General features: G+C 35.3%; 2 protein-coding genes across 3 annotated transcripts in view; one reads left to right on the top strand and one right to left on the bottom strand.

Annotated features, from left to right (window-relative positions):
* Nucleotides 1–21,263, top strand: fer1l6 (fer-1 like family member 6). Its single transcript, XM_058786473.1, has 39 exons — nt 1–31; nt 135–266; nt 622–684; nt 760–838; nt 955–1,111; nt 1,503–1,689; nt 2,551–2,743; nt 2,929–3,254; nt 3,368–3,476; nt 4,297–4,453; nt 4,538–4,658; nt 4,748–4,848; nt 5,990–6,080; nt 6,364–6,483; nt 6,589–6,741; nt 6,837–7,014; nt 7,108–7,232; nt 8,096–8,230; nt 9,380–9,526; nt 9,738–9,845; nt 11,360–11,521; nt 11,651–11,822; nt 12,653–12,777; nt 12,977–13,099; nt 13,203–13,239; nt 13,347–13,391; nt 14,474–14,547; nt 14,656–14,784; nt 14,875–15,015; nt 15,103–15,230; nt 15,325–15,495; nt 15,590–15,744; nt 15,827–15,969; nt 16,080–16,168; nt 16,260–16,358; nt 18,104–18,345; nt 18,577–18,734; nt 18,950–19,050; nt 19,238–21,263. The coding sequence occupies exons 4-39, from the start codon at nt 763–765 to the stop codon at nt 19,416–19,418; spliced, it is 4,959 nt and encodes a 1,652-aa protein (XP_058642456.1). The 5' UTR covers nt 1–31; nt 135–266; nt 622–684; nt 760–762; the 3' UTR covers nt 19,419–21,263.
* si:ch211-67e16.4 (uncharacterized) overlaps nt 19,501–24,820 on the bottom strand; it is a 12,388-nt gene continuing 7,068 nt past the window's right edge. Inside the window, exon 3 of one of the 2 annotated variants that reach the window (XM_058786475.1) lies at nt 19,501–22,316. In XM_058786475.1, the coding sequence (XP_058642458.1) occupies nt 21,766–22,316 (551 nt within the window). In that variant the 3' untranslated portion in view covers nt 19,501–21,765. Of the gene's footprint in view, nt 22,317–24,534; nt 24,764–24,820 lie in introns of those variants that run through there. The other variant, XM_058786476.1, reaches the window with a different exon arrangement.

Here is a 24,820-nt window from a genome sequence, read left to right on the forward strand (position 1 = left end):
GGAAGGTGAAGGCAAACCACAACATTTCCAGGTAGAATTCAATATAATTTGAGTAAAAGTTGCAGTTATTTCTTGTTTATAGATGATAAAGCTGATATTCTTAATATTGAAAGTCAAAATCTGTTCTTCCTAAGATCTCCATCAATATAACAGAGGCTAGGCAGCTAGTCGGGGACAATATAGACCCTAGTGTTGTGATTGAAATTGGAGATGAGAAAAAACAGACGTCTGTGAAAGAAGGAACCAACGCTCCCTTTTACAACGAGGTGATCATACACTGTAAAACAAAATTTACGGTAAAAAACCGGCAGCTGTGGTTGTCGGAATTCTACCTTAAAAAATACGGTAGCAACATTTTAGGTATTATGGTTTTCAACCATTACATCAATTTACGTTTTTTTCCCTGTAAATTTTACATTCTTTTTCACTTCCAAAAACTGAATTAAAATTGTCTATTAGTTTTTCCTCGTATATATTAGGGGAACTTACCGTTAACCATTTAACAGGTTTTTACTGTACCATTTTCACAGTTTTTTACCATTTTTTACAATGTACTGTCTTTGATGGACACTTTCTGATAGTGGCGAAAATTTAACAACTGTGTCCTTCTCGTTCCAACAGTATTTCGTGTTTGACTTCTTTTGCAATCAAGACATCTTTTTTGACAAAGTCATCAAACTATCCGTAAGTACTTAGGCTAAACAAAATGTTTTTCTTGATGTAACCTGCAATGCTTACTTTTGTGCACTTCTCCCAAAGGTCATGCACTCAAAGATCATGAAGAGCTACTGTGTGGGAACCTTCAAGATTGATGTTGGGACAGTTTACTCCCAGCCTGGTAAACACTTGGTTTGCAGTTGGTCACATCTTTTCTTTAACTAGAGAGATCTGAGATTTGGATTATTGGGTTTTTCTACTTGTAAAGCAACACTAAATCTTATTTTGCTGTGCCAGGCCATCAGTTCATCAATAAATGGGCCACGCTCACAGACCCCGCTGACATCCGCACAGGGGTGAAAGGTCACCTGAAGTGTGATATCAGTGTGTCAGGAAAGGGAGATGTCGCAGCACCGTCCCAGAAGTTCAGTGATGCCGAAGAACAGATAGAAAAGTAAGTTCTCAGTTTGCTTTATGGCATACTAAAGATTGAATGTAATAAAAAATACAAATCTTACTGTGTTAGGCTAACTGAGTCTTCTTATAGCACTTGCGTATCATTGCTCTTTTGTTGATTTTGATTGCTTCCATTGTCCTCATTTGTAAGTCGCTTTGGATAAAAGTGTCTGCTAAATGACTAAATGTAAATCTCATCTCCTACTTTTTAAGATTGTTATTCTGGACAGCCATGGTGGCAGATATCGAAGAAACCATTTATAATTTATACGCTTTGTTGCTTTACTAATCAGACAATAAAGATTAGTGACTTTCCTTTCTGATAAACTGCCACTACATCTCCTTTGTGTCTCATGAAAATCATATTGAAAACCTTTATCCTCCTCCAGACACCTCCTGCTTCCGGAAGGCTTAAACCCTGAACGGCCATGGGCTCGGTTTTACGTGATAGTGTACCGTGCAGAAGGTCTTCCCAGAATAAACTCCAGTATTATGGCCAATGTGACCAAAGCCTTTGTTGGAGACACGACAGCCCTCATAGATCCTTATGTAGAGGTGTCATTCTTCGGTCAAGTTGTAAGCTCACAATTCAGTGCTTATTACAAAACAAACACACTTAAAGGGATAGTTAACCAAAAATAACCATTATTATTTACCCTCAATGAGTGTTATTTTAGTATTATTTATAGTATTTATTTTGTGTTTTCATTTTAATTGAGGTTTTAGCAGTTTTGTACTGTGTTTTTGTCATTTTTATTAGTTTTATTTTATGCAGTCGCATCAGTTTTACTAATATAACCCTTCAGGTTTTTTTCTAACTGATTTAGCATTTCTAATTTTTTTTAATTTATTTTTTTAAGTTTAAGTTTTTCATCTAATAATTATTTTTAACTTTATTTTATTATAATATTACCAAACATTTCAATTTCAAGTAATATTTCAATCACAAAAAATAATAAATAAATACAATTATTTTAATAGTTTTCCTTTAAAAATACCTACACTGCCCTCGTGTCATTACAAACTATGTCGTTTTCAATGTTGTTACAAACAAACTAAGTTACAAAATGAGGACTCGTTGCATTACGTACCTCCAGCTATACAACAGTTTAATGTGAGCAGGACATGTTAAGATAAAAAAAGAACAATAAACAGGCAGAATTTGACATATAAATGATGCTTAGTACTAAATAACTAATCCTTAGTCAAAGTTTTGTCGCACAGGAGTGCCGCGTTTTTAAGATGCCATATCAAGTTTAAAAAGTCATGTGACTTGCTTCTATTCTCTGCAACTTGCATGAACGGTCAGTGCTTTTTGGCAGTTTGTTTGTTTGTAGCATGCTATTTCAGTGTTATGGTTAATATTAGGGTATACTGGTTAGTGACTGTGGTTGTATAACAATGTGATACTTGCGTTATTTATTTTCTGCTTGAAAGGGCAGGACATCTACTCAGAAGAGCACAGCAGATCCAGTGTGGAACGAGCAGGTGGTGTTTAAGGAGATGTTTCCTCCACTGTGTCAAAGACTGAAGATTCGGGTTCTGGATGAGGGAAGCATGAATGATGTGGCCATTGGGACTCATTACATTGATCTACACACCATCTCAAATGACAATGATGGAGATAATGGTTCGCCATTTCATTACATTGTTAAAAAATATATATACTGTATATGATGCTTTGAATTATAGTGGCCACAAAAAGTATTTGGACACCATAGAAATGTCAAAAAATATCAAACCGAGTACCATCTTCAAACAAATTGCGGTAGTTTTTAGCATACTATAATTGAGTATTTCATTGCGCTTCTCAAGGTTTCCTGCCCACATTCGGACCGGCATGGATCAACCTCTATGGTTCACTTCGTAATTCCACATTGGTGGACGACAGCCAGGAGCTGAACGAGGGTGTTGGAGAGGGGGTGTCCTACAGAGGCAGGGTTTACATAGAGCTGAGTGTGGAGATCCTGTCTGGAGGTGCTCCTGACTCTAAATCCCTGCTCTCAAAAATCAGTCTGAAAGATACCAAGGGAGGAAAAGCAGGGGCGAAAGATCCCAAAACTGGGACTGGAGCTGGAGGAGAGGAAGAGAAGTCCAAGACTATAGGGCCTGAGGTGATGCCAGTGGAGTCCCCACAGAAGGTGAAGGTTTTGCAGCAGTCTTTCTTCTTTTTACTCTACTCGTTTTCTTTCCATTACACTAACTTTCCATTATATTGTAAAGCCACCCAAGTCATTGTTTAACTTTAATTTAGATAAATGATGAAGACATGGAAACCTTCCTGCTCTTTGGCTGTGTGTTTGAGGCCTCCATGATTGACAGAAGAATCGGTGATAGACCTGTCAGCCTTGAGTTCACCATTGGTAAACATAACAGGATTTACATTCAGCATCAAACATGGCAATTATAGGCTCAAAATAGGGTCTGAAACTCTGAAAGTCTAAAAGTTTCTTTTTTTTTTTTTTTTTTTATGGTCGTGGTGGAGTTAATGATTTAATGATTAATATTCATAGTCAGCCTTTATGAGGATAAACTAAATATTGAATATTTTATTTTCAGCCTATTTTTGTGAAGTTTGTCATTTTTTTCCAACCCTGTTTCCAAGTGTTGTATATGTCTAAATGTACAGCATTGATGTTTTTTAACTAAATTTAAAAAATATAGAATGGATCAATAAAAGAGAGGCATATTTATCCAACTAAGCTGTCACTCAGTAGAGACCAAGTATTGGTTTAATCTCTCATAAAATAAAATAAAATATAATTTTTTAATTGTTCATGGCCATTTTTTTCCACAAAACATATTTGGTAACAGGGCTGAAACGTTGAATACATTTAACACTCAATTTGTCAAGCTTTTTTAGAGTGTCACAATTGTTAGAAATGTTCAGTTCTTTGTAACAGAAAAACATTGTGGTAACAAGGTTGCACACAATTTGTGGAGCACAGATCATTTTTGTAGTTAAAATTACTTAAACGTTTTACTGTACATACTAAATGTCTTTGAACAGATAATGTCAATATTATGAAATTGATATATGATTTTAGGAGTGGGGGTGTGAAAATATTTAAGATTTTTATGAAGGCATAATACATATCATTTTTATTAAACACCCGAAGAACTAACATTAATATGATTATACAAATAATATGACCCCCTTTAAATGTGTACTTGTTTATTCAGGTAACTTTGGGAACTTAATTGATGGCACTGCACCGCCTCCTTCAAAGAAAAAGCTTGAAGATGTGTCAGTGACCACTCCTCTGTTGGACACTGCAGCAACAATGCCGTGCAAATCTACTACAACACCAGAAAGACCTCTTTTTGGAGATGCACAGAGGTGCTTACAACACTAGTTTATATTTTCATTAAATAATGGAAAATACCTTAGTCATGACTTGGACCCATTATCTTGTTTGTGCAGGCACTACATGCACTTTCCCATTGGAGCGCAGAAGCCCTGTGTGTATATTTACAGCAGCTGGGAGGATCGAGCGTACCGACTCCATCACGCCAACATGCTGGACACAATTGCACTGATGTTTGTATGTGACGTGAACCCAGTAGTGTTTTATTACATAACCATGTAATCAGCTAGTAGTTCATGTGATTCTTTTCATTTAATGTTTATCAGGAGGATGGAGTCACTAAGGTGGCAGAATTGGATAAAATGTTGTCTCCAGAAGCCGGGACTCTCATGCATCATGTTCTTCGGGAATTTAGAAGAGATGCCAGGTACAGTAAGTCTACTGACCATAGCGAGTTAATGGAGATATTCAGTGATACCAGAACAAAAGCTCTTTACCATTAATAGGGTCATAACATCGGTTTTTTTTTTCAATGTTAGTAAAGTTTCATGTTCAAATACATTACAAATGTGACAGGGTGAAACATATTTCTGAACACCCAAAGGTGTCACTGTTGTGTTAGTTTTCACTTTTGTGTCACGGTTCTGCATTCTGAAAAATAACTAAAATATAATAAAATACCTAACTACATAATACTACTATTGTTAGAAATTGTAACAAAATTAAAATAGAAATATAAACTTTTGAACTGCGGGTTTCGTCTGGTCAGAGGAGAACTGGCCCCCCGACTGAGCCTGGTTTCTCCCAAGGTTTTTTTTTTCTCCATTCTGTCTCAGAGGGAGTTTTGGTTCCTTGCCGCTGTCGCCTCTGGCTTGCTCAGTTGGGCAACTTAATTTACACTTAATTTCTAGCGATTATCGCTGATTTGATTGCACAGATACTATTTAAACTAAACTGAGCTAGACAATGACATCTCTGAATTCAATAATGAAATGCCTTTAACTGAAAATTGAAAATTGAGTGTTTAATCTTATCATTACACATTACTGACACTCTATCCTCCAATTTGATACTGTTAAGTGCTTTGACACAATCTGTATTGTAAAAGCGCTATATAAATAAAGGTGACTTGACTTGACTTGAAAGTGTTTTTATAGCAAAACCAGGTGTTTTATTTCTCAGGATTAAAGAAAATGTATTATTCATGAACTGTATAAAAGGTCTGTTCACCCAAAAATGAAAATTCTGTCATTATTTACTCACCTTTATGTTGTTTCAACTTTCTTTTGTCCGTGGTCCATTTAAAAAAATATATATTTTTAGTCCATACAATAAAAGTCTTTAGGGTCCAATGTCCCCATTGACTTTCATTGTATGGACAAAAACAATTGGGACATTCTTCTTTTGTGTTCCACAGATGAAAGGGACAGTTATGGAAGAACATGAGAACATAATGATAGAATTTTAATTTGTGGGTGACCTATCCCTTTAATGTGCTCTCTTTAATGAAATTCTAAAACTGTGTCCTAATCATGTTTTTGCTGGATGTAATGGTGTGTTTACTGCAGTGAGTTTATTGCTTTTGCTGAAAAGAAGGTGAAGGGAAGCAACTTGACCTTACTGGACAAAAAGAGGCTTACTCTGTGCAAACAGGAGCTGGTGGGTCTCTTCTGTGCACGGTCTCATTTTTTAAAGACCTCTATCCGTATAACTTCAGACTTAACCCTCTGTCTTTTACTCTTCTTGTATGACTGTGAATTATTGCTCATTGCTGCTTTTCCTCCACAGTCTAGTCCAACTCATTCTTTTCACAACCAAAATATAAAATTTGTAAAGAAATGAATTTGTAGGTTCAATTTAAAGAAGTGTTTAGGATCACGAGAAAGTAAATTCTCTGAAGTGTATTTGAACTTTTGACTTGGTTTTCTTTGCTGCAATTCAGGAGAGTATGACAGAAGTAGCAGGAGGACTCCTTGAGCCCAAGAGGAGATCTTTGACTGTAAAAGAGATGATGCTGGAAGCCCAGAAAATTAAAAAGAAACTGAGATTCCTCGTGGAAGAGGTTGTTATTTTGTGTCATTGTTATATGCACATCCTTGAACTCTTATACGTATAATGTAAGTCTCTATCATTACTAATATTTATCTTCATCTCATGCCTTTCTCAGCCTCAACACACTTTACCAGATGTGTTTGTGTGTCTGGTCAGTAATAACAAGCGTCTGGCATTTGCCAGAATCCCTGCTCGTCATCTGCTCTTCTCACAAAGCCCAGAGCAGAGAGGCCGAGACTGTGGGAAGATCAAGACCCTGTTCCTTAAGGTCTGAACTCTGAAATCAAATAGAAAACTGACAAATGCTACATACCTTTTGTCAGCACTTCTCCTGTAACCTTTAAAAGGAAACGTGTCTTTCAGCCTCCAGGCAAGCGTGGACCAGGGTGGACAGTCCAGGCTAAACTTGATGTGTATTTATGGCTGGGAACTAGCAGAGATTCATCCCACATTTTGGACAATCTCCCATCAGGCTTTAAACTGGAAGGCATCTCATCTGAGGACAGGACTGGCCCTCCTCCTGATTATTTACTTTACACAGGCAAGACTGCTCAGCCCTCTGTGTTGTGGTTTTTTTTTTTGCATGATTTGCATGTTGTTTTGCTGTTTGACCCTGTTTGTTGGTGGTTTGCAGAGCAGCACTTGTTCCAGCTGAGGGCTCATATGTACCAGGCTCGTGGTCTCATTGCAGCAGACAACACTGGCCTCTCGGACCCTTTTGCATGGGTGTCTTTTCTGTCCAATAGCCAAAGCACTGGTGTAAGCATGAGTTTCTGTGATGATATTCTAGACAAAAAAATCCAATGGATTATGCTGCTAACTGCCCTAGTGTATTCTGTATTTGAATATTCTTTCACTAGTTGAGTTTAAATTAGACTTAAATTTTTAAAAGTACAGATCCAGAAGTGCAAATACTGCAGTAATATGTCTACACACATATATATATATATATACTGTATATATAATATAATATAATATGTGACCCTGGACAACAAAACCAGTCTTAAGTGTCAATTTTTCGAAATTGAGATTTATACATCATCTAAAAGCTGATAAATAAGCTTTTCATTGATGTATGGTTTGTTAGGATCGGACAAAATTTGGCCGAGATACAACTATTTGAAAATCTGGAATCTGAGGGTGCAAAAAAATCTAAATATTGAGAAAATCGCCTTTAAAGTTATCCAAATGAAGTTCTTAGCAATGCATATTAATAATCAAAAATTAGGTTTTGATACATTTACAGTAAGAAATGTACAAAAAATCTTCATGGAACATGATCTATACTTAATATCCTAATGATTTTTGGCATAAAAGAAAAATGGATAATTTTGATCCATACAATGTATTTTTGGCTATTGCTACAAATATACCCCAGCGACTTAAGACTGGTTTTGTGGTCCAGGGTCACATACTGTATATAATGGTATTATTATATCCAGGTTTTGAAGTATAGTTCAGTGAATCAGTTGTCAAATTACATTTTAGAAAATGTATGGAAAAGTATTTTACATATACATGGTTTTGTATAATTAGCCACAAATGATATAATTACCACAAAGCAAATGATCTTATTATGTGAAAAGGTAATTGATATTTGTTCACATTGTAATTTTTTTTAGATCATCAAGCAAACATTGACTCCCACATGGAACCAGCTGATCCTGATAAATAATGTGTGTCTATGTGGAGGGCTTTATGAAATAGTCCAGGAGCCACCGCTTGTTGTGATTGAAGTGTATGATGATGATGCAGTGGTGAGGAAAATACATTCACTTATGCAGTATGCAGACTAGCTCTTGTCCTAGTGTGGATTACATGCAGCTGAAAAAGAAAGTTGGTAACACTTCAGAATACTGTTCCGTCGTTAATGAATAACTACACAAAAACAACTGACTAATGCACTATTAACATTGCAGTAACTACTATTAAGTAACAAGAAACTCTGATTTATGATTTATTAAGTAATAGCGCTCAGTTGAAACTGGTAGTTCACTATTAGCTAACCAATAACTACAATTTTTTCATATATCCTGAGAACTCCTAAGAACTACTGTATACAGGTTCATAATTAATGTGAATTATGCATAATGTATAATTAATTCTAAAATGAAGATCATGGTAACCCACTAGTAATGACTCAAGTATTACCAAATCCTTCTAAATGAACTACTAATTACTTGGATCAGTATTCTAAAGTGAAAATCAGCATAACTTCCTAATATTGACTGACGTCATTGTGAGCTTTTGAGATATATGTAAGGTTCTGGATAGTAATGACTGAAGTGTTACTACATCCTTCTGTAGAAATTACTAATTATTTGGATCAGTATTCTAAAGTGAAGATCACGGTAACCCACTAGTAATGATTTAAGTGTTACCAAATCTAGCTAAATGAATTACTAACCAGAACCTTACAAAAACCTTAAAAGTTTAAAATGATTTCAGTCATTACTAGAGCGTTATCACGATCTTTACTTTAGAATACTGATCCAAATAATTAGTAATTTGGTAATACTTGAGTCATTACTAGTGGGTTGCCATGACCTTTACTCTAGAATGAATTATGCATTATGTATTATTCATATTAATTATCAACCTGTATACAGTAGTTCTTAGTAGTTCTTGGGGAGGTATGGAAAAAATAATAGTTACTGATTAGCTAATAGTGAACTACCATATTCGACTAAGCACTATTACTTACTAATTCATTAATCAGAGTTGCTTGTTAGTTACTAGTAGTTACTAGAGCGCTAATATTGCATTACTCATATGTTCTTGTTTAGTTATTCATTAATGATGGAACAGTATTCTAAAATGTTACCAGAATGTTGTATTGTTTCTCTTCATCTTTGCAATATCTGTCTTAAATATTTTGAGCTGAAGCGATGGTTTGCTTTCTCCAGGGTATAGAGTACCTGGGGTCGACAGTGGCTGTTCCTGTAGTCAGGCTGTCAGATGAGCGATACTCTCCTCCTCAGCTGCAGTACAGCCCTCTGTTCTGTGGCAGCCTGTCTGGAGGAGACATACTGGGAGCCTTTGAACTCATTCAGGTCCAGCCTTACAAACACAACACATGACAGTAATGTGCATTTACAGTACAGATGTGCATGGTTGAATCTGCTGTTTATTAATATTAATATTATGTCTATGTCTATGTATACCTAACCTGCTATAAATAATAATTAGTTATTTTTATGTTCTACTAACATTTATAATATAATTGTCTTTATAGTATAATTGTCTTGTCCCATGATCCTGTAGATCTCAAAGTCAGGAGAACACACACTTCCTGATTTAGATGAGCCGGATGGAGGGGTTATCCCAGTACCCTCATACATTCGACCTGTGCTCTGCAAGTACAGAATTGAGGTGAACAATCTGTGACTTATGGTCTATATATTAAATGCAAAAACCACTTCATTACCATTCTTATGAAGGCACATTGCATTGCTCTCTAGTTTAGCTGACAGTTGTAAAAATCTGCATAGCGTGAGGAAGATTTTGAGATTAGTGTGTTTGCAGCCATTTCATTTCATACATTGACAGTAAAGACTATATTTGTGTTCTCTTTTAGATTCATTCTTGAAAATCATTTATATTTATTTATTTACTGTTTAAAACTGTATATGGATTTTTTTTAAACATACATATATACATACAGTGCCGTTCAAAAGTTTGGCATCAGTAAGATTTTGAATGCTTATCAAGGCTGTATTTATTTGATCAAGTATATAGAAGAGAACTGGAATTTTGTGACCTGTGATACTTTTTTTCGGGATTCTTTGATAAATAAAAGTTAAAAAGAACAGCATTTATTCAAGATTTTGTGTTACAATATACACTACTATTCAAAAGTTTGGGGTCAGTACATTTTTTCTTTCTTTTTTTTTAAAGAAATTAATACTTTTATTCAGAAAGGATGTGTTAAATGGATAAAAAGTGATAGTAAAGATTTCTATTTTGAATGAATGCTTTTTAACTTTTTATTCATCAAACAAATCAAACAAAAAAGGATCACAGGTTCCAAAAAAATAATGATGATAATAAATCAGCATATTAGAATGATTTCTGAAGGATCAAGTGACACTGAAGACTGGAGTAATGGCTGATGAATATTCAGCACTGCATCGCAGAAATAAGTTATATTTTAAAGTATATTAAATAAATAGAAAAGCAATATTACAAATTGCGGTAATATTTCACTATATTACTGGGGGGGGTTTTTCTGTATTTTTGATCAAATAAATACAGCCTTAATGTGCATTAAAAACATTAAAGATCTTACTGATCCCAAACTTTTGAACAGCAGTGTACATGCATACAATATAGATTTAAATGACTGAGGTTCAACTGCATCATTGCATTCTATAAACCTATTCAGGGCAATTCCTATAAATGCAACACATTTTTGCTTTTGAATTTTGGCATTTGAATTTGCTTTCTGCTAGATGTATTTACATCTTTCATGTGTCATCTTGTTCTGAAACCTTTGCTACTCAGAGCTTTTTCGTTTGATGTCAAACCACCATATCTCTAATCAAAGATCTTTTCCCAAAAGTGTTGTGAATTCCTCTATCTCTCAAATGCCATTCATTATCTGATCATTGTTTACACATATAGACAAAACTGCATGGTAGCAGTTGGAAATAGTCTTGTGGTCTACAGTGTGTATACCAGGTCTCACTATTATTAGGTGTTACTACATTTGTGCTCAAAAATGTGTAATGTTTAATGAAGTGTTATGTCTATTACAGAATTGTAATATGGATCTACCATTTTGACTCTTTTTAAATAAATGTAGATTTTTTCAGTGTACACTGTTAGTGTTTTGTCTGTACTATGAGTACAAGTATTTTTGAGTTTGTTGTTTTTGTGCACTGCAGGTTTTGTTCTGGGGCCTCAGAGAACTAAAGAAGGTTCAGCTTTTATCTGTTGATCGGCCCCAAGTTTTTATCAAGTGTGCAGGAGGAGGCGTCAACTCTTCAGTGATACAGAGTTACAAGAAAAACCCGAACTTCACAATTCTTGTGGATGCCTTTGATGTGGTAAGTCGACTGCTGCAATAACAGAGTGTAGGGTGTCGTGTACATACGTGTATATATGCTCTGTTCGTGTGATTCACTTAGCGTTCAGCTGATCTCAGCATGTCTGTGGCCGCTGTTATCTGTCTGTAGGAGTTGCCTGAAGACGAATACCTCCTCCCCCCTCTCACTATCACTGTGGTGGACTGGAGGGCCTTTGGGCGGAGCACACTTGTGGGTAGTCATATGATCAACAACCTGGCCTTATTCAAACACATCCCCTTGCCCATCCAACAGCCCCAACCAGAACCCAGAAATATAGCAGGTAACGCCGTCATAGTCCCAGTAACAAAATTTACAACACTGTCACATTTTTTCAACGAAAAATCGAACTCTAACCTATTCCTCTAGCATGAGCAGTGCTGGGGACTAACTAGTTACATGTAACTAAGTTATGTAATTTAATTACAAAATAAATGTAATTGTAATCAGTTACAGCTACTTAGAAAAAACAAAAAAAAAGTATAAATAAATTACAGTTACTTATGAAAATGTTAATGATTACAAAGGGGGTTACATCTGAATTTTTTCACACACACCCACATACAGATTTCATTGATTTCTTTCATAAATCGCAGTGACTGCTCTTAAAATATGAGATATAAATGTTTTAGGAGTTTAGGACACTTAATAGCTTATTCAGTAACTGTTTTATTTCCTATTTGGGTTTATGTATATGCTTTATTTTTTAAGATTAACTGTTTTTTTCCCCCAAGCCATTGTTAAATCCAAGATTTGATTTAAAAAACAGTACCAACTATTTATTATCAAATGTAATCAGTTACCTTTAATAAAGTAATTGAAATAGTTACACTACTTATTACATTGTGGATAGGGTAACAAAGAAACCTTCCCAAGACTGAGCATGAAATAATTAAAGTCTTAGGAAAATATTATGGGCCCAGCCCTCAATTATATATAACCCCAGATGGCCTCGGGCAGGGATGCTTAATCTTGCATCTGCAAAATTTAGTTCAAACCCTGCTCAAACACATCTATCAGTTTGTTCTAAATCCCTAAACCTACTGAGCAATTAATAAAAATGATTGTCTACTCTAAATCTAATTAAAAGTGTGGTTTGTTCTTGGCCTGTAGTGGCCCAGCTGTCTCTGCAGCAGAGTGTTGTGCCGCCGCCCAATGAGGAGATCGCCATTGACATAGAGCAGGAGGAAATAATCACCCCTGGCCCTAAAACTGAGCCAGACTTCCAAGACAAGAAGGTTTGTTTTTTTGAATTGAATAAACTAAAAAATTTGAGAAAACATCATAGTAACAGCAGTATTACCAAATATGTATTTAAAACAGTGAATTTAATCTATGTCTCTGATTCCTGAAAGCACATGTGTGCAAGTAGAAGCATATAAGTACATGCACACATTACCAACCTACTATGCCTATAAAACTCTTCATCAATGCCAGGTGTCGAAGAAGAGCAAACGAAGGTCTACGAAAAGGAAGAAACGCACCACAGCTGATGAGTCTGCTGATAATGTCATTGATTGGTGGTCGAAATACTATGCATCAATGGAGAAAATCCAAGTGGTAAGCTTCCAAACTAGTTTGTTAGCAGGAGTTGATCCTATTCGTCTTGGGGTTTTTTTCCCTAACTTGTTGTTTTGTACCACAACTTCTTTCTTATGCAAAGCAAAAAGAAAATCCATTTCCGCTGCTCTTTGAAAACAGTAAGTGATATCTGAGTTTATTCCAGAATCAGTCTTGTCCTTTAGATCATGCAGACAAATCATGCTCCAGCTTTAGTCAAACATGATCACGTTATGATGTATTTCAGTAACTCCTCTGGAGAACATTATTTCCGAAGGATTGATCAGTCTGGGTAAGAATGACTGGGAGCCTGTCCATTGCATGGCCCTCTTTCTTTGTTGCGGTCAACAGGATTGCAGAATGTTTTGTTCACTATGCAAACTCTGTGCATTTGAATGGAATTAAATTGTCTATATATTCATTTAAAATTTTAATTAAAGTAAATGGTGCTTACACAAGAGATCATACAACATTTTGCAATCCGAGTGAACCCAGATCTGCACCTCTATTTCTGAGTTTTGTGCACATACACTACTTTTCAAAAGTTTAGGGTCTGTAAGATTTTTTGATGTTTTTGAAAGTTTCTTATGCTCACCAAAGCTGCATTTGTTTGATCAGCAATACAGTTAAACCATAATCATGTTAAATATAATTATAATTTACAACATTGGTTACTTTTAATGTAATTTAAAATGTATTTTAAAGCTGAATTTTCAGCAGCCATTACTCCTGTCTTCAGTCACATAATCCTTTTAATATGCTGACTTGGTGCCTAAGAAACATTTATCAAAGTATGTTTATCAAAAGTATAGAGAAATATATTTATCAAATAAATTAAGCATTTGTTTCCCGATTCTAATTAAATTGTGGCCTCGAATAAAGAATGTTCCCAGGGCTTATTGATTGATTTTTTTTTTTTTTTTTTTTTGCATATCATGTGTTGGCTCTGTACAAAAGAAGAGCATTTGACATTATAAATGTCTCTACTGTCAATTTAATGTGTCCTTGCTAAATACAAGTGTTAATTTCTTTCAAAAACAAATCTTACTGACCCCGGATATTTGAGCATTTGGGATATAATCGTTTACTACCGGTAATTTGCAGTGTATAAATGCATTAACTGTGTTGTGTCTGGTGAGGGTTAGCATGCCAAAAAACTAAAACAAGTGGTTTCATGTTAATGGCAGTATGTTGGGAAGTTGTCAGCTGGTTATTTTGTGTTGGCTGTGTAATACACTAAAACTGCTGGTGGAAGTGATAAAAGCATATTTATGTGATTCTTTAATTAAATAAATCTCTTAAAAACAGTTTACCATTAAAAGCCATTTAGACTGTGCAAGTTATTTTGATAAGATGTTTTTTTTTTTTCTTTAGCTTCAAAAACGGACAAGAAAAAGGAGGTGATTTACAAGAGTGTGATAGAACAGCCCAGGCTTGCAACACTACAGGTAAAATGTGTCATTACAATGCTTAGTTTACCTGCAAATATTTTCTATACATTAATTGAAGATTTATCCATTAAATGGATGTGCAGTCTCACTTGTCAATCACTCTAGGTGTATGACAAAGAGCTGGAGGCTGAGTTTGGGCCTTTTGACGACTGGGTTAAAACCTTCGAACTCTATCGAGGAAAGGCCAATGAGGAAGAAAGTTCTGCTGATGACAGATTTGTTGGGAAGTTTAAGGTAAGTTGGTTTCGCTTGACGTACCATTACATACAAGGAGGCTTTTTAAGACCCAGGTCACAGAATTCCCATCACTGTTTGTGCCATCAGGGCAGGTTTTGTCTGTACAAGCTGCCTGAAACGGATGATGAAGAGGAGGATGGATATTTGGATTCTGGGCAGTATAAAATAAACCAGGGTATTCCTCCAAACACCGCAGTGGACGTCCTTATCCGTGTGTACATAGTTGCAGTAAGTGCCTTTCGTATTTTTGGAATATTGATGGAATACATCAGACTGGAACAGGATCCAGTCAAGTCTCTCTCTTGTGCATTTTAGGCCTTCAACCTGCACCCTGCGGACCCAGATGGCAAAGCAGACCCTTACATAGTCCTGAAACTTGGGAAAACTGAGATCAAAGACAGAGACAATTACATCCCAAAGCAGCTCAACCCAGTGTTTGGAAGGTAAAAAAGCACAATGATTGAAAAATTCACTTTGAATTACTAAATCCATGTTTCTTTGAGGTCCATTCTCTCTTCATCTTCCTCTGCTGTTCAGATCCTTTGAATTTCAAGCCACTTTCCCCAAGGAGTCGCTGCTAACTATTCTCATCTATGACTATGACACTATCGGTGGTGATGATTTGATTGGAGAAACACAGATTGATTTGGAGAACCGTTTTTACAGCAGGCATCGGGCTACATGCGGCCTGCCTGCTGAATATGCCATGTGAGTATTTACTGTATATCATAAGATTTTCATCTTCTCAAGTTAGTTTCATGCCCACCTTTGATGCATCAACTGATGATGTTATGCGACCTAGTGAGGGTTATAATGCATGGAGGGACTGCATCAAGCCAACAGAACTGTTGATTAAGCTTTGCAAAGAAAACAGACTGGACAACCCTCGCTTTTCTCCAGGACGTATTACCATTGGTAGCAAAGTTTTTACGGGGAAAACTGTATTTGCTGATGAAGGTAGGTCATTCTTTTGGCGTACATCATGACATTGTAAATTAATAATTAGAGGAGCAATGTACCACAAGCTGCTGTTTCACAGATCAGATGGTGGAGTCGTACGAGCACCTAGCTCTAAAGGTGCTGCACAGGTGGCCTGAGATGCCCAATAGGAGTTGTAAACTTGTGCCAGAGCATATTGAAACTCGCGCACTCTACCTCAAGGACAAACCAGGAATTGACCAGGTAATGTGTGTTGTTTAGATATTTATGTTACTTTGTTACTGCATTGCATATAGAGAATGGGTAGTGGAGTGAATGTAATTTTAATAAATGTGCATTTGCATGTTTCTCAGGGTCATCTGCAGATGTGGGTGGACATTTTTCCAATGGATATGCCTCATCCTGGCCCTCCTGTGGACATTTCCCCTCGCAAACCCAAAGGGTAAGGTGAAGATTCACAAAACCATCTTATAAGGTTGTTCTGTAAATTTAATACTTGTTTGCAGCATCTTATGTTATGTTTTTTTATAAAGGTATGAGCTGAGGATCATTATCTGGAACACTGAAGATGTAATACTGGAGGACACCAACTTCATAACAGGACAGCAGTCAAGTGACATTTACGTCAAAGGGTAAGTGGATCACTGTAAACATAGACAATCTTTAATTATTTATTATAATTTTAATTATGTAATTATTTAGGAAAAAGTCTCCCAATATGTACTACTAAGATTTTTTATTTATTTATTTTTTCAAGAAATTAATACTTTTATTCAGCAAGAATGCATTGAACTGATCAAAGATTTTCCACAAAAATATTAAAGGGATAGTTCACCCAAAAATGAAAATTCTGTCATTAATTACTCACCCTCATGTCGTTCCAAACCTGTTAGATCTTCATTCATCTTTGGAACACAAATTAAGATATTTTTGATGAAATTCGAGAGCTTCCTGACACTTTTTGTTCTCGGATTTCGTCAAAAATATTTTAATTTGTGTTCCAAAGATGAACAAAGGTCTTACGAGTTTGGAACAACATGAGGGTAATTACTAGGGCTGCCCCCTAATAGTCGACTAATCATTAGTCAACCAGAAGAGGCTTGGTCGACCAAAATTTTATTAGTCGCAGAAAAAAAAATTAAATTAATTAATTAAAAAGTCCACAGGCGAAGTCACGCAGATCGTTAACGGTTGGTCTTTGTGTACATCAGTACATTGTGTACATCAGTACATCGGGCAGGACATCCAAACGCTCGCATATCATTCATCCACCACAAATATGGCTTATCCTCTGAAATATGTAAGTATTAGCAACTTTACATGGCCGCTCAATCTAATGTTAACCTAGAGAAATGTCCGCTATTCAAGTGTCTGTGCGGAAGCTGAACAGTAGCTCACCACAGGACAGATGGAGGCTTGCTCTTAAAATACTCCCTCATTTTTGGTCATACAGATAAGAGTAATACATCTTTCAAATCTGTAAAGACTCTTCGTTTATTTCTGTGCGCTCACAATAACAACAAAACACGCTTTTGTAAAATAATGAAAACAAACAGGATGCGCTTTCTGCCGTCTCGGCCTCTGTGAACTTGAGCGCGAAACTCCGTGTATATCAGGGGTGCCCAAACTCGGTCCTGGAGGGCCAGCGTCCTGCAGAGTTTAGCTCCAACTTAGCTCTAGTATGCCTAGTAAGAGCTTCATTAGCTGGTTCAGGTGTGTTTGATTAGGGTTGGAGCTAAACTCTGCAGGACACCAGCCCTCCAGAACCGAGTTTGGGCACCCTGGTGTATATCTTTGCCTTACAGACATTAAAAACATATCTATAGAGAGCGAAATGCCTACTTTCAAATGAACCAATTCAAATAGAAAACAAATATTCTCAGATTATGTATGAAACCTGCATACAGGCGCATCACTACTGCGGAGATGATGAGTCAGTGTCACCGACTTCATCTCTTAAACCGAGAACAAAGAAAGCACTTGTTTATCAGTGAATTATTAAAACGTTAATGCAGACTCCTTACTGTTTTTCCCTGACACATTCATAATTATAGCTTCTGCTGGTGTTGTGGCAAGCTTGCATTCAAATAAAAAAAAAAAACCCAAAACAAACAGAAAACAGTTATTTTAAATTGTAATGACGTTTCACAATATTACTGTTTAGTCTATTTTTGACCAAATAAATGCAGTCTTGGTGAACATAAGAGATTCTTTCAAAAACATTAAAAAATCTTACCGACCCCAAACTTTTGAATTGTGGTACAGACATTGCAAAAGGAGAAGTTTTCTGAAAATGAATGCTGTTTAATATTCTTAACAGAGAACATCAGAGTTAACTGTAAATTCTGGTAAATTTCATGCTTTTTTTTTTTTTCAGGTGGTTAAAGGGGCTTGAAGATGACAGCCAGGAAACTGATGTCCATTACAATTCTCTGACTGGAGAGGGTAACTTTAACTGGCGCTTTGTGTTCCCCTTTAACTACCTGCCGGCTGAGAAAGTGCTGGTGGTACAAAAGCGAGAAAGCATCCTCTCTCTGGACAAAACTGAACAGAAGATCCCTGCAGTCCTTGTTATGCAGGTGTGGGACTTTGAGAGGCTTTCTTCTGATGACTTCCTGGGTAAGAATCTCTTTTGCTTAACATGCTTACATTTACACCTGTTTTATATGCATCACGTCCTCCCTAGAACTGCTCTGTTGTCGCTCCTGATGGGATTTGTGATATATATACTTGTGCTGTATAGAGCTCACAGTCCCTCAGTAGCAGAAAAATACAATTATTCCTAAGAAACTCAGCTCAAAATATTTGATATTTATACGTTATTCATGAAGGTCATTTTTATGTCCATAGGCTCAGTGGAGTTGGACCTGCATGGGTTTCCACGTGGAGCTAAATCAGCTAAAGTTTGTAAGATGGAAATGCTGACAGAAAGCACGGAGAACATCTCTATCTTCCAGCAGAAACGCTCCAAAGGCTGGTGGCCCTTCATTAAAGCTGGAGAACTCACAGTGTGTGAATTGAATTATTTCACGGAAAGAAAAATTGTGAATTAATCACTCAATAACAATCAAAACCTAACCTTTGACTAATTTATTCTAAATGTAATTGTTATCCATTTTCATTTGTTCTATACAAAACAATAGCAGGTATGGTATTGTTCAAGACTGTATTTACATAAACCTGACCTAACAGAAGTAGTATTTAAACTGTTTTCTTTCTGTAGGGGAAGGTAGAAGCAGAGTTTCATCTAGTAACAACTGAAGAGGCAGAGAAAAATCCAGTGGGACGTGCACGCAAGGAGCCAGAGCCTCTAGAGAAACCAAAGTAACGAGACTAATACACTTTTTTCATATTATTACGAGAACTGTCAATTAAACTAAAAACATATAGGCCAATATAAAAAAAACTGAATTGAATTACAGCACATGATATGCGTTTAAGGTAGTTCTACCGTATGTACTATATACTGTTTGTGAATTATTTCTAATATCAAACTTGAACTTTTCTCTAGTCGGCCAGACACTTCCTTCTCCTGGTTTATGAATCCTTTCAAGTGCTTCTTTCACCTGATCTGGGGGAACTACAAGAAATACATCATTGCCGGACTGGTGCTGCTGATTGTGACCTTGTTCTTGGTTCTTATCTTCTACACCCTACCAGGGGCGATCAGTAGTAAGATAGTCAATGGGTAACTGGACACAAATGAGCAGCACGTGTTTAACTTGTTATTGTTGTTGCTTTAATGACGCACATATTTAAATGCTTGCTCTGCAGGTAGACCTTTTTTGATTTTAGGAACAATCTTTTATTTAATGTGCACCAACAAATGTAATACTTACACACAACATTACATGTTTATTCATCTTTAAACAGCATAAAACACTGAACATAGCACATGAAAACTGTAGAAAACAAATGTTTATTAAATCACATCCCACCTACTGTAAACAGTTGGACTTTGTTCTACTGTAGAGCTTTGAAACTATATAAATTATTATGAAGTGACTTTCAAAACGATTGCAATAACTCATAAATGATCATTTGTGTAAATATAGTGACATAAAACAAGCGACCACAACCCCAATGAGTACATGAGTAATGTAAATTTGTGATTGTTGCAAAGGGTTAAAATAACATTCATTCGTAGTCTTTGTGAAACATATTGTGTATTGCCTTATATTGATACCAGAATTGATCTAAAAATTATAAAGTGTTTTATTCTCAGCTTATTGAAATTTCATGTCATTTCTCAGAATACTAATTAAACTGAATTTAACGGTAGCACTGGTAGTACTTTATGAAGTAAGAAATGTAGCTTTATGAAGTCTGAAATGTTAATGTAGTATCTCAGTTATTGAGTGTGCCTTTTGATCCTTAAAGCTTCCAACTCCTGAATTATGGAAGAAGTGCACTTTTTTTTTTTCAAAGTCACTGTGGTTTAAAAACAAAAAACAAAACTAATATCTGTAAGTGAATCACAATACCGTATGTGCACTTTTTTTTTCGAAGTCACTGTGGTTTAAAAACAAAAAAAGTGTGAATCAATACCCAAAACTGATACGGCTCTTGGTTTACAGTTTTCCCCAACTCTACTCATGAGAATTTTATCAGAAAAATATTCCATACCTTTTCATACCAAAACATACCATTACATCAGCCACCAAAACAGAGACTAATTTCCAGAAACTATAAACAGTATTCACCGCTTTTTCTGTTAAACCACATTTGTCTACTCAAAATCGAACACACATTTCAGCTTATACAGCAATTTTACAATGTGTACTCATTCAGAAAGCACTGGCATACAAACGAATGTCAGTTCGGTTATTGCCAACAGTGCTGTTTGCTAGAAAAATTTAGACTACAAAAATGAACACGAAGGTATATTTTAATGAATGAACCAAGTTAGTATTTCAAACCACCCTGAACACTGCAGTCAAACATAGAGATGAAAAACATTTCAAGCACGTGAGCCAGCATAACCAGCGCAGTCATGCTAACACTGTTTTCTAGGACAAATATCAGTTTCCGCTGTGTGCAGAGCAGTTTCTTCACCGATGACCACAATATCGTTGAATAATATTTTTGTACCTTTTAGTTTACATGTTATTCAGCTCAGTTGACTTTAGAATGCATTTTATAGTGCTATTTCAGTTGTTTAATGTTACTAAATAACCAAACAGTTTAATTTTACTCCATTTGGATTCAGTTTGCAAAGGTAAAAGTAGCGCTGGGCGATACACAAATAATAAAATTAGTTTCTTTTGACCGATTCTCAATTTTTGCCATTTTTAACTAGTCAACATGGAAATGCAACTACAACATGATTCAAGTAAACCTTTTCTTTATTAACCCTCTAGTTAAAGAAAATTCTATTCAAAATGCACCACACATGTGAAGTTGTCAACATGATGTAAATGTTAAACAAATCGTCTTTTTAAATATCTGTGCAGAAAAGATGCATGATCTACAACTATATCTTGTACAAACTTGTCTTATACATATATATTCAGAAATAAAATTCTTTTTTAAAAATGCTTAAATTCTTGAAAGTCAAGGTTATTCAAAAAATGACTGAAGGTATAACACCAGTAGATTATTATTAACTATAAATGTTCTGTAAAAACAATGAACAGCAGCTTTCAGCCTGTCACTGTGATGCAAACATGAAATATCAGACAAAGTTGTAGTTCTTCACAGGTTTTTAATTCGATTGCGCTGCTTTTGCATGTTTTTTTTTTTTTTTTGTTCTAATGTTTGGTATTTCTATTCAAAATCGAGATTTATATAAAAAAATTTTTAAAAACGATGACAAAACTTTAAATTCGAATTAATCGATAAATTCGGAAAAATTTCCCAGCCCTAGGTAAAAGTAAACATTAATGTGTTTTTGAGTAGCACAATTTTTGTTGTATACAAGGTTTGCACAGATCAGTGTAAGTTTATAGTAAAAGTGCCTCACTTCGAAAAATATCACTTTGTTAACCATTAAGATGACAACAGCCTAGCGTGAGTTTCCAGCAGTAAGTAAACGCTGCATCATTGATAAGTTGATCTCGTTGCAGTGGTTCTATGCTGTGATATTGCTGAGGGTCCAGACGGCATCAGACCCTCATTCATGCCGCGTGTCGAAGCTGATTGAGTAGGACCGGGCCCCAGCTGCAGCAGCAGGTTATATGTGCCAGTCTCTGACAGTCCCCTTCTCATTCCAAGCCCACCCCGCTGCGCCATCGCTCCGCCTCGCCTGCGGGTGGAGATCAGGCCGCCGCGCTGGGCAGGTGAAGTCTGCACAGGAGCGCCGCTAAACTGCGCAGCCTGCGAGGCCATCAGACAGGCTTGTAATTTGCGTTTGGCACGCCAGCGGGCCACTCGAAGACGAGTCTTTTCCCTTCGTTCCCTTACCAAGTCTGCAAGAAGAGCCTGCGGTAGAGTCTGCTCCAGCTCACGCCGTCGGTTTGTACTACGACCTCGGTTCGTGTTGCGGCCTCTCAGAGTCCGGCTGCGTTTGTATTCTTCATACAGGTTCAGGTCCTTACGTCTCGGACGCACCTGCTTTTGGACCCCTGCCACTGACAGCTGAGAGTCGTCATCTAAATGCGGCCAGGGAAGAGAGAGATTACATATATTAATAAAAGTATTTAATATTTTAACCAAATATTGAGCCATTTCACAGAAGTAGAAAGTAATGGTTTAAAACACCTTTACTGTTTTATATGATGCATTTGTGAATTTACACCAAAGTTATTGTCATTAACTAAAATCATAAAAAATAAGTTAATAAACTGAAATTAAATATTTTAAAAACATTTTATTTCAGCTAGTTGCCAAAGCAATATTTATTATTTTATTTTATTTATTTATTTCCCAAGTTTCATTTATTTATTTTTTACTACAATAACTAACACTAACACTGAAATAAAATTTATAAAAAAAAATATAGAAATATTTTAAAAATAAAATCAGAAAAATAATATATATATATATATATATATATATATATATAAAATAGTATATATATATATATATATATATATATATATATATATATTTTTTTTATATTTCTATAGTTTTTTTTATTATTAATTTTATTTCAGTGTTAGTTATTGTAGTAAAAGAAATATATATATATATATATATATATATATATATATATATATATTAGTGCTGGGCAGCGATTAATCGCGATTAATCGCATCCAAAAAGTTTTTGTTTATATAATATATCTGTGTGTACTGTGTATATTTATTATGTGTATATAAAGACACACACATACAGTATATATTTTGAAAAGATTTACATGTATTTACATGTATATATTTATTAATATAATTTATATGATATATAAATATATTTAATATATAATCATAACACATTTTTCTTAAATATATACATACATGGGTGTGTATTCATATATACATAATAAATACACACAATACACACACATATATTATGTACACAAAAACTTTTATTTTGGATGCGATTAATCACGATTAATCGTTGCCCAGCACTAATATATATATATATATATATATATATATATATATATATATAAAATAGTATATCATTGATACTTTAAATAACTTGGCACATAAGTGCTCAAATATTTGACCCAGTCCAACAAAAGCCCATCTCAAAACTACTGTGATTTCAAGAAAGACCAAAAAAGGCAAACTAGACTGAAAAACCCCTAAACATTATGATATATACACATACAGTGAAATATTATAGAAGCCTTCATTTATTTTAACACGTTTATAAACAGGCAGTGTTTACTCTTAATGCAGTGCCACATGCCAAGTCACAGGGTGGCACAAAAGATCACTCTAAAGCTTTTTGTATGAAACTCACAAACTGGCAGATCGGTTGTGATTCCGTGCATGACGCAGCTTCGACGTGTGGTGAAAACATGGTTTCTATACATGTTACACATGTCAGCTTTTTCCTCTCCTCAAAACGGTTTTGGCTGCTTACTGCAACATCACATCCTGTCAGTTTCCTGATAATCTTGAGTATCTTTCTTATCAATGTTTGCTGAGTAGGTTTCATTTACAGTATAGCCAAGATATCTAGATTTACAGAATGCATTTGGTTTTACACTGTAACCTGACATGTAATTTATGTCTTTTCATATTTTCTGACATTTCATATTAATTTAAGGATTACATGTCATATTTGTACTTTTCACACTGCAGGACAGTTTAAAAGTAGTTAAAGTAAAAGGGTACTTAAAATGGTTCCAAAAAAATCTCAAAACTATGAACATTTTTACTTAAAATCTTGATTCTGATTCCAAAAAATGGAACTGAGATGCACTGAGAAACAAAAAAGTTGTCACTGTCACTAAAATGTACAATTTAGGTACTTATATGTACACTTTATGTATTAATATGTACTTTTAAGGTACTATTATGCACAAACTCTCAGGAATGGATGCCCTGTGTGCCTGAGTTTTTGAGGTGGGAATTTGTTTGTTTTTTTTGCTTGAAATGTTCTTTATTTTATGAAAATGTTACTGCTTTTTCCACCTCAGGCCCAGAGTACCAACAGTTATTTTATGTTGTCCACATGATTCTTTATTCTAGAAATTCAATAATGCCAAGAGGAAAAAATACTAGAATTCACTGATTAATTTAGATTCAGACAATTTTTACAATAATTAAAGCAAAATAAAAAAAAAATCTTAAAGATTTCTTTTTTTTAAATCAACTTTCTTAAAATCCTTATGTTGATTTTAAAAAACCTGACACTGGACATGTTAACAACCCTAATCCCAACTACTCTAAATCATTTTGACTTCTGAACAACAGATCAAGTAATTATTAAATATTTATTTAACAAGTTCAAGTTGCATGTAATACATAACAGTATGTAATACAGTCATTCTCTGTACAAGCATAAAATGTATAAAACAAAACAGACATTTTTACAACAGATTAGGAGGATGTCCTCCCTGGAGCCAAACGCAGGTAATCTTTGATACACTTTTCTGCCTCTGCTTCTGTGGGACTCAGAAGGACATTGTTCCTCATAGCTGCAGCTGTGTGTTGAAAAGAGAAAAAGAGACTTGTTTACCAAGAAAACAACCTTTGACTTT

The sequence above is a fragment of the Onychostoma macrolepis genome, chromosome 09 (assembly GCF_012432095.1).
Source record: "Onychostoma macrolepis isolate SWU-2019 chromosome 09, ASM1243209v1, whole genome shotgun sequence".
Lineage (NCBI taxonomy): Eukaryota > Metazoa > Chordata > Actinopteri > Cypriniformes > Cyprinidae > Onychostoma > Onychostoma macrolepis.